We start from the raw sequence: 9541 nt of genomic DNA, 5'->3' as shown, positions 1-9541 counted from the left end.
CGGTCGCGCAGTTTCGCGGGCTCATGTAGCCCAGGGGCAAAGCGCCGGGCTGGGAGCCGGGAGGTCACCGGTTCTAAGCCCGCACCGAGCGGTGAGGAACCCGCTCACGACTTGGAAGTTTTGCTCGGGGACATCGCGCTTCGTTACAGACCTCTGAGAAACAGAGTGAGGACGGCAAAGCGAGCGGCCTGTAGCTCCGCTCATCGCTGCGACCGCGGCACGTTGTACTCGGCACCATTAAACTGTGCATTTACCTCGGAATTATCTCACGTCACTGCTTAATTTTTATTTTTCTTTTCCCGATGAGAACCGGAGCCGCAGCCACGCGCCGGGGCCAGCAGAGCTCCAGTTGTTTCTATCACCGTCATCCTGCCGGAAGTGACGCCTCCAAAGAGCGCCGCGCGGAGCAGGCGGGATGGCGGCTCGTGATGATGACGTCACGGCACTTCCGGTTCGTGCCCTCGGGCCTTCAGGCCGTCCTTAAGGGCCCTGCGGGGTCGCTGCGGGGCTGCGGGCTCTGCGCAGTGCGGGGTCGGTGTGGAAGTGTGAAGCTGGCGGGGAAGGTGGAGGAGCTGCCGTGGTTTGCGGGGGGAGAAGGCCGCCGTGCGCTGAGGGTGCGGGCGTTGCCAGGTGAGGGGCGGCGGGCTCCCAGGGTGAGGTGGGGGAGTTTGGGGTGAAACCTGCGGCCTTGTGGCGGCGGGTAACGGCCTCAGACTGCAGCGCCGGCTGGGAGCAGGAATGCTTCCTCTTAATAAGCGTGGGGCTGTGTTGGAGGAGGCTCGTGACTCGTTTTTCCTGTTTTTAATTAAGTGCTGGCTGAGGTATTCTTTAGCTGTGAAGCATTTGCTGCTGGCATAAAAATATATATATATTAATCTAAAGTTATGTCTCTTAGCTCAATGTTTGCACTTGGTCTCCCAGAGTAGTGCCTTTAACTTTAGGACTCTGGAATAGAGGAAAAGAAAGTAAGCCGTGTGTACTAAAGCTTCTAAAGTGGGCTTAACTTGCAAGATTCCTGCGTGCCCACCTCCTCCAGTTACTCCTTTAGGTGCTGCTGAGGATCTTGTAGGAATGCAGCATCCACACTGCTGCACACTCAAACAGTAGATAACCTGTTTTCAGCCTTATTTCTCCACGTGGCCCTTTCCAAATTGCTGTAGGCTGCAACGCTTTGAAATGGTTGGCAGAAATCTGCTTTTCTGCAATAATTGGCTCTTTCCCTCAGGTTTATGCATAGTCAGCTCTCACTGTGTCACTGAAGGCTTTCAAACCTCACCTTTTGTTCTTTCTCACATTGCCTGCAGCATCCAGAGAGGAGTGGGCAGTGGATTAACCTTGTAACTAAGGGGCAGAAGAGAGGCACTTTAACAGAAGACATCTGGATGTTGCAGGTACGTGTCCATCTCACACCTCTTCAGAAGGGCTTCCTTGGAGTTGAATGCTTTGCTTGAGGAAAAAAAAAAAGTCATGTGAAAAACTTTTTTTCCCTACTCAGGGCATGGCACAACAGTTAGCTGTAAGAGGTTGGGTGTTTGCTTTCCCTTTACCCCAGGCTGTAGGCAGGGGAGGCAGGGAGGCTGCGGGCAGTGAAGGAGCTGCAATGTGAGGCAGCAACTGTGGGAAGTTTGTGTGCTGAGAGCACACGGAGGTGAGCACCTCCAAAGGTATTGTGAGGTGGCTGGTGCCACGTGTTCCTTTTTTCTTTTTCTGTGGTGAGACAAAGTAAGCAGGGCTCTCAGTGGTTTGTTCCTCCAAGAGTTTGCAAGTATGCAAGGCAGAGAGGAGGTTCATGAAAGGGATGTTGTGTGGGAGCCAGGGTTGGCAGTGCAGGCAGTGGAATGCAGCAGTGCCACTGTGAGTGGCCACAAAGGGCCTCACCTGGGAGGTGCTGCACAGCTGGGGGTATAGCTCAGGGGTAGAGCATTTGACTGCAGATCAAGAGGTCCCCGGTTCAAATCCGGGTGCCCCCTCCCCTTTTGCCTCTTTTTGCTGCCCCACAAGTTGATTTTCAGCTTCTCACTCGACTCTTTCTCCCCTCAGCTGTCAGCACGGGATGTCCCTTGGTGAGCGCAGCCACGACCGGCTGCCAAGAGGTAGATTGCCACGTGAAGAGGACTGGCAGTGGGCTGTTGGTGAGCACAGACCTGAGCGTTTCCTTAAGCGTTGCTTTTTGCACTGGCAGGAATTGGCAGGAATTGATTCACGTTGGGAATTACTCGGAAAATTCACGCTGGGGAGGCAGGCAGCAGCAGGGGGTATAGCTCAGTGGTAGAGCATTTGACTGCAGATCAAGAGGTCCCCGGTTCAACTCCGGGTGCCCCCTTCATGTGGTGGCCTTTTTTCTAGAGAAGAATCATGAGGAGCATTCCTTCTTTTGTCTGGTTGTGCGTTTCCCCGAGTGCTGCTTTCCAAAATTCCTTATTCATGACAGTGAGCATTCATCTAAGGATATACAGCCCAAATCAACGTCTGTGTCAGTGGAAAGGCATCGTGCCAGTTGCTGGGCCATAGTAGTTGTTGGATCAATAAGTAAACTGGACTGGTTCTAGCCTGTGTAGTATCTGTACAGTGTAGCTGTCTGTAATTCTGGTTGTCTGGGCTCTGTGAATTGGTTTTTTAATGCTCCTTGTTCAGTTCCTGAGCCAAGGGGGTATAGCTCAGTGGTAGAGCATTTGACTGCAGATCAAGAGGTCCCTGGTTCAACTCCAGGTGCCCCCTCTTTACCTTCTTTTCCCAATTTCCTTTTGCCAAAATTCATCACAGGAAGAAGATGGAGCCATCCTCTTCAGTCTTGTGAGCTTGTGCTGTGTGTTGAAGTTGTGATATTCAAGATCCTGAGCAGCTGCCTGGTAGGGCTTCTGCACTGCGTGAGTACACTGTATTTGTCTGTTCTTGATTCCCTGTAATAACTCCCTCATACATTATGGATTGTACATGGGTAGGCCCAGGGGCTGTCGAGTAAGGGAATCTAAACAGTGGGCATCAGGCAACTCTGGGTTCTGTGAATAAACTTGTTTAAAAAATCGCCTTGTGCAGGTGCTGCTTCAAGGGGGTATAGCTCAGTGGTAGAGCATTTGACTGCAGATCAAGAGGTCCCTGGTTCAACTCCAGGTGCCCCCTTCAGATTATATTTTTATTCAAAGATAAATATGGAGAGCATTCTTCTTTTTTTTTTTTTCTTAGATCTGTTTGCCTGTGCTTTGCTCTGAGGGCTGGTCTCTCAACTTCCATCTTCATAACACTGAGAACTCATCTAAACATGCATAGTCAAATCAATGTTATACAAAAGAATCTAACCAGTGGACATCAAAACTAAGCTCTCTATGTATTCCTTTTTTTCTCTGTATCTTTTATAGTTCTTAAGCCAAGGGGGTATAGCTCAGTGGTAGAGCATTTGACTGCAGATCAAGAGGTCCCTGGTTCAACTCCAGGTGCCCCCTTTGGATTGTGTGCTTTTTGTTTGGTTGATTGTTCCTCCCAAGGGTAAATATGAAGAGCATTCTCCTCACTTTTAGGTCCTGTGTGCTTCTGCTTTGCTAACATGCCTGGTCACTGAACATCCCTGTTCAAGATGCTGAGCACTCATCTGAAGAATTGACCAAACTTGTACTTTATGAATTTGTTCTTCACTGCTCCTTGTCCAGCTGTTGCAGCAGGGGGTATAGCTCAGTGGTAGAGCATTTGACTGCAGATCAAGAGGTCCCTGGTTCAACTCCAGGTGCCCCCTCTTTACCTTCTTTTCCAACCCTTCTTCTTCCCAGGTCCTTCACAGACAGGATTCTTGTTCTTCAGGGGTCTTCAAGATCACTTGTACCAAAAAAATAAAAAGGTTTCCAGTTTTCCCATGTTTCTCCTGAGCAGCACACGTACACGCCAAATAGCACAGTAGAGGTGATGCAGTTCTAGTTTTTCCTGCCTGAGCAGTTGTTGCTAATTGAAGTGATTTCTAGAAAGCCACATTCTCAGTGTGACAGGTGTCTGTGCCCCCGCGGGGATCGAACCCGGCACCCCAGCAGCCGCAGGCAGCCGCGCTGCCCCTGAGCCACGCCCCCACCACTGAACCGCCCCCAAGCCGCGTTTCGCGGGCTCACGTAGCTCAGGGGCAAAGCGCCGGGCTAGGAGCCGAAACGTCCCCGGTTCTAAGCCCGCACCGAGCGGCGAGGAACCCCGCTCGCACCCTCGAGTTTTCGCTCGGCGACACCGCGGTTCGGTGCAAAGCCCTGGGGAAAGGGGTGAGAACGGCAAACAGCGGCCTGCAGCTCCGGTCGTCGCTACAGCACGCCGCAGCACCAGGCGCTGCCCTCCTCTTTCTATTCCTTTGGTAGGACCTTGCAGCGCCGCGCCGGAAGTGACGTATATCACACGTGACGCGTAGAGAGGCGACGGCGGCGCATGTTGATGACGTACAGCGGGCCCGCTAGCTGAGGAGAAGCCGAGCAGCCATGGGGGGAGGCGACTTGGTGAGATGGGGCCCGGAATGCGGGAGGGACCGGGAGCTTCCTTCAGGCCGCTGGGGTCCCGGTGAACGGCTCCGGGCCCTGGGCCGTCCGTTCGAGCTGTTCGCGGCGGGGCCGGGCCTAGCGCTGCGGCCCTGCTCGGTGAGAGAACGCCCAGGGCCTTCGGTAAGGGGCCCTGTGCCGCGTCCCGCGTTCCTTGCAGAACCTGAAGAAGAGCTGGCACCCCCAGACCCTGCGCAATGTGGAGAAGGTGTGGAAGGCCGAGCAGAAATATGAGGCCGAGAGGAAGAAGATCGAGGAGCTGCAGCGGGAGCTGCAGGAGGAAAGGGCCCGAGAGGAGATGCAGCGATATGCAGAGGATATGGGCACTGTCCGGTGAGCAGAGCCAGGGAGTCGGGCTGCCGGTCCTGGCAGGGGGAGGACCAGTGCTTCTCATATCTCTGAGAAACAGAGATTTTAACACTGAATTTATAATTTCTACAATGCTGGAAACTTTCCACTTACTTCATAAGCTTTAAACTGTAGCTTTGCACCTCTGTGACAGAAAATATGATGACTTGTTTGCAATAGGAAAAGAGAAGAAAAGTTGGAGTGGATGTACCAGGGTCCTGGGGGCATGGTGAACAGAGAGGAGTATCTCATGGGTCGCCCTGTGGACAAGTACGTCTTTGAGAAGACAGAGGACAAGGATGCTGGCTGCTCCAATGAGACAGGACTGCTCCCAGGCTCCATTTTTGCCAAGTCAGGTGCCAATTCTGTCCTGGACATGGCAAACAAAATCCGGGAGGATCCACTTTTCATGATAAGGTACTTAACGTGGAGCTGAATACTGGAATAAATCAGGCAATGCATCAGTGATGGCAGCTTGATGAAAGCTGTTTTATTTGTGAAAAGCTTGCATATAAAAGGTTGTTTTTCTTCATTATATATATACATACATACTCATATATGGGCTCATATATACAAACTGAGGTCACCCTTTTGTATGTGTGTAAATGCATCTGGTTGGCAGCATTGTAGCCAGATAGATGTTGACAGAACAAAAATTGGGCTTAACTTCCTAGTTGCACTTTTAGTGGGGAAGAAAAGGATAGACTTTGTCTGAGTTGGACTAGTGTTGCTGAATGAACAGCACTTGGCTGTTAGAGCTTGCTTTAGTTTTGTCTCTTTCGTGAAAATGATGTTTAGAGTTGCTTGAAAATACTAATACTCTTATTTAATCTGCTTTAGGAAGAGAGAGGAGGAGAAGAAGAGAGAGGTTCTGAATAATCCTGTAAAAATGAAGAAAATCAAAGAGTTGGTAGGTGACTCCATTGTGCTCTTTAGGTCTGTGCACATACCTTGCTGGAGTTTCTTTTGTCCCAGGAAAACTCCATTACTTTGCCCTTGCCTTATGATACTGACTGCCCAAGCGCAGGGACAGTAATTACTGCTAATAAATTGGTGTCTTTCTCTATAGCTGCAAAACAGTTTAGATAAAAAAGAGAAAAAGAAGAAGAAAGAGAAGAAGAAGAAGCACAAGAAGCACCGACGTCGCAGCTCTAGCAGTGAAAGTGCCAGCAGTGATGAGGAGCGAAGCAAAGCCAGGTATGTTTTATTTTCTTTACTGTCTTGTTTGTTTTTCATCTGTTTCTGACCTTCTTTGAATCTCATCTTTCTAATTAATGCTCTTAATTTGCCTAAATATTACTGTATTGCTACTTTTGTTTTTGCATCAGTAATTTATTTTTGATGTTTTAATATGCAAAATATAGGATTACGAAGTTCATCTGCTTCAAAAGTACTGTTCTCTTTTTTATTTAGGTCTCAGAAGAAGACTAACAGTTCCTCCTGGAAACCCATTCCTTCTAAAGTGCCAGGATATGGCTTACAGGTAAGCGTGTCTGTTTTGCATGTCTCTTAGTAGCAAACTTCTTGGTTAGGGAGCAGCAAAATATCAGCTTGTTGCAAGAGGCTGCTTCTCCCAGGAGGAGAGTGATACGTGATTTAATAATGTTCACATCTGACTTGGTGCCTCTGAGCCCTAACCTAAAACTCTTCAGGTCTTAGTAGGACTTCTGTCCTCGCTAAGTTTGAGTTCTAATTAGCTTCCCTTCCCAGAGTCACGCATCTGTTTAAATACTGTATGTGATTGTCAGAGCAATTGGTTTACTGAGCATCACAAACATTATCTTTTTAGACAAAGGTGTTCATAGGAACCTAGGGAGTGAGATAAGTAAGTGCAAAGCAAAATGTTCATTGCCTGTAGCTCAACCTGAGGCTTCTGCAGCCTCATTATGTTGTGATGCTCTGACAGGACATCTCTCCTGAAGGGCATTCTTGGGTTTCAGGTTAGAGAATCTGACAAGAACCACAGATCTCGGAGTTCTCCAGCCCCTGGGCAGGGCAGAGCCTCCCACAGGCACCGGGAGCGCTCCAGGTCCAGGAGCACATCCCACTCCCCACAGAGATGCACTAACAAGAAGAGCACAGAGCAATCTGGATGCAGGGGGTCGAGATCTCCTTCCAGACACAGTAAACAGTGAGTTTGGCTAAGCTGGATAATACGAACTGAAAGCTGCACTGGGGGTGGTGTTCAGGGATCAAAATCCCTGCTAAAAAATCCAGGTAAAGTTTAGGGATGTGATATGTGTATATCTCCTAAAAAAGGTGTTTTTGGGTTGCAGACACAGCAGTCGAGAGGAGAAAGGGAAAGCTAGAAGTCCTTCCCCCAAAAAGAGCTATCGGCGACAGCACCTTCCAGGTTACACCAGGTAAGCAAAATCTTCTCTGCGTGTTTTTGGGCAAAAGCTGCCCTGATGGATATCATCTGTGAGCCAAATCTTACTCTGTTGTCTGGAACGGACTGTGTCAGGCGTCCAGAAAGACACACACTGTTCTGAAGTGCTTGGTTTGATCTTAGCTTAGTTGTCAGCTGACTCCTTCAGCCTCCCAAACCTCGTGGAATGGTTGCAATTCTCTGCATGCCTCACGGTGAGGTGAAATCAGTTCTTTGTCTGATGGGTTAATTAAAAGTTTTCTGTTTAACTGCCATCAGGAAACTTTGATCTTGACAGTAGCTCTTATCAAGCAATTAAAAAAGAAAGGCTGAAAAGGGGAAAACAAGCTCTTGCTAGAGTTGTTTAGTTGTGAAGACTTGTACTAAAAAAAACTTTGTTGATTGGGTGCCAAAGGAAAAGCAATTATTAAACACCCCCGATTTTGGGGATTATAAATAGTCTTGAAGATTGGAAAGGAAGAGCTGGGTTGGATCTAGCACACTACTGGTTTACAGCAGTGCTGTTTTTGGTACAAATAGAAAGATCTCTCCAGAGGAACTGGAGCGTAAACGCCAAGAAATGATGGAAAACGCCAAGTGGAGGGAAGAGGAGAGGGTGAACAACCTCAAGAAGCACCGAAAGGAGGAGGAACTGGAGAGAGAACTGGAGAAACTCGACTCTGGAGATGGAAAGTTCTTGCAGTGAGTTCTTGGTGTTCATTTTTTTCATTCGTGGGAAGTACAGGGCACAGCTTCCCAGGAGCGTGTGATGGCATCAACGTTTGAGGTGAAAATACTGAGCACTGACCTTAAATACAGTATTGAATCTGTTAGAAGCCACACTAAAAGCTAGTCAGTTCTTTCGGTGCAGACTCTGATGTGAAATCACTTGCTGCTTTCCATTTTAGAATCACGTAGTTAATTGACTCGGGGATAACGAACCCTGCTGGAAACGATGCGATGTTTGGGAAGAGGTTGATTTCTTTCCTTTTTTTTCCTGCAGTCACTTTAAACTGGAAAGTGCTTCTACTTCCACTTTAGAAGATCGGGTGAAGCGGAACATCCACTCCCTTCAGAGAACTCCTGCTGCCTTGGAAAAAAACTTTATGCAGAGATGAAGTTTGTTCTTCCTCTGCTTCTGTGCAGGAGCTAATTGGACACTTGTTGCCCAAGGTGAGAGGCCTTCAGCACACACTCAGTTCTCTCTCCAGGAACCATTTCCCAAAGAGCTGCTGAACTTCTGTGCTGCAGCCCACAGCGTGTTCTGAACTTCTGGCACTGTAAATATGTTTGTAGTGAGGATGATCCCTCAGGCACACCTTAGGTGGAGAACTCGTGAGCCCTTGTATCCTACGGCACGCTGCCAGATCTCTTCCTGTTCTCCACCCTGATTCGTACCGGTTTTGTATATTATTGTTATTAGATGATGCTGGGTGGTAATTGCTTTCTACACTGGGCAGATTATCTACGCTCTTTATTTGTGAGAGCAAAAGACCTATTTTTGTTAGTCCTTAAAAATCAGAGCAGAACAAATTCACGTGAGGTAACTGGATGTGATAAAGCCGTGTGGTGGACTGATGCCGTTCTGCTTGACTGCCATCGTTCTGCTGTGGGTTTGGAGGGAGAGGTCAGACCAGGCTGTAAAATACCTGTAGTCATTATTTGATTCTGCTCACCTATTTCAATGATGTTTGGCCCAAAGGGAGCAGCTTCACAGGGAAAGGAAATGAGCAGAGCAGAACTGATGCAGCAAATACCACTCTGGGATTTTGTAATGTAAGTAATGTGTATATGTACAGCAGTGAAGATTGTTTTGCCTTTTTTTTTTTTTTTAAGGAGAAACTTTACGATTTTCAAATGTTTTTTGGTGGCTTTGTCGGGGCGAAGGTGTCGGATTCGCTGCCAAAGGGGCTGACGGACCGAGGGCTGCGTGCGGCCACCGTCTCAGTGCGCGGAGCTGCGCGCTGCGGGCCCTTTAAGAGGCGGCAATGACGTGCTCAGCGGCCCATTCATAATTCCAGCCGCCTCGCCGCTTATTGGCTCGCTCGGAAGGGGGCGTGGCCCGGGCTGCTACGTCACACGGTGTGGGCGAAACCATCTCCGCGCAGAGGGGGAGGGAGGTGCCTTTGTTTCCCCTTTCCCTCCCCTTCTGCCCGCCGCTCCAGCCCGTCCCGCTGGCAGCCCGGGCCGCGTTCCTTTTTTTCCCTCCCCTCTGCACGCTGTGGCGGGGCGAACCGGCGCTCGGCGCCGCACTGCCCCCCCTGCATTCACCCGGTTCTCCCCCGTGGGGCGCGGCCGTGGCACCTCCCCGTCCCCTCCTCCTCCG

At 49.5% G+C, this 9541-nt stretch overlaps 2 protein-coding genes, 1 long non-coding RNA gene and 6 other non-coding genes across 9 annotated transcripts in view; all 9 read left to right on the top strand.

Annotated features, from left to right (window-relative positions):
* The window catches only part of RPL23 (ribosomal protein L23), a 13264-nt gene that overhangs the window by 1807 nt on the left and 1916 nt on the right, over positions 1-9541 (top strand). The window contains exon 2 of the mRNA XM_003213088.3: positions 5710-5715. Within this exon, the coding sequence (XP_003213136.3) occupies positions 5710-5715 (6 nt within the window). The remainder of the gene's footprint in view (positions 1-5709; positions 5716-9541) is intronic.
* LOC109371127 lies at positions 460-3840 on the top strand. Its single transcript, XR_002121825.2, has 5 exons — positions 460-630; positions 1305-1391; positions 2041-2132; positions 2764-2867; positions 3516-3840. It is a non-coding gene; the product is annotated as an uncharacterized LOC109371127 (long non-coding RNA).
* TRNAC-GCA lies at positions 1899-1970 on the top strand. Its single transcript has one exon. It is a non-coding gene; the product is annotated as a tRNA-Cys (tRNA).
* Positions 2252-2323, top strand: TRNAC-GCA. Its single transcript has one exon. It is a non-coding gene; the product is annotated as a tRNA-Cys (tRNA).
* Positions 2647-2718, top strand: TRNAC-GCA. The gene has a single exon. It is a non-coding gene; the product is annotated as a tRNA-Cys (tRNA).
* TRNAC-GCA lies at positions 3049-3120 on the top strand. Its single transcript has one exon. It is a non-coding gene; the product is annotated as a tRNA-Cys (tRNA).
* TRNAC-GCA lies at positions 3369-3440 on the top strand. Its single transcript has one exon. It is a non-coding gene; the product is annotated as a tRNA-Cys (tRNA).
* Positions 3656-3727, top strand: TRNAC-GCA. Its single transcript has one exon. It is a non-coding gene; the product is annotated as a tRNA-Cys (tRNA).
* Positions 4326-9037, top strand: CWC25 (CWC25 spliceosome associated protein homolog). The gene is made up of 10 exons (XM_019623437.1): positions 4326-4460; positions 4660-4832; positions 5028-5264; positions 5688-5757; positions 5917-6044; positions 6261-6330; positions 6788-6978; positions 7124-7210; positions 7756-7917; positions 8219-9037. The coding sequence occupies exons 1-10, from the start codon at positions 4443-4445 to the stop codon at positions 8331-8333; spliced, it is 1251 nt and encodes a 416-aa protein (XP_019478982.1). The 5' UTR covers positions 4326-4442; the 3' UTR covers positions 8334-9037.

This window comes from Meleagris gallopavo, chromosome 29 (genome assembly GCF_000146605.3).
Source record: "Meleagris gallopavo isolate NT-WF06-2002-E0010 breed Aviagen turkey brand Nicholas breeding stock chromosome 29, Turkey_5.1, whole genome shotgun sequence".
Lineage (NCBI taxonomy): Eukaryota > Metazoa > Chordata > Aves > Galliformes > Phasianidae > Meleagris > Meleagris gallopavo.
This window is presented reverse-complemented; position numbering and strand designations above follow the sequence as displayed.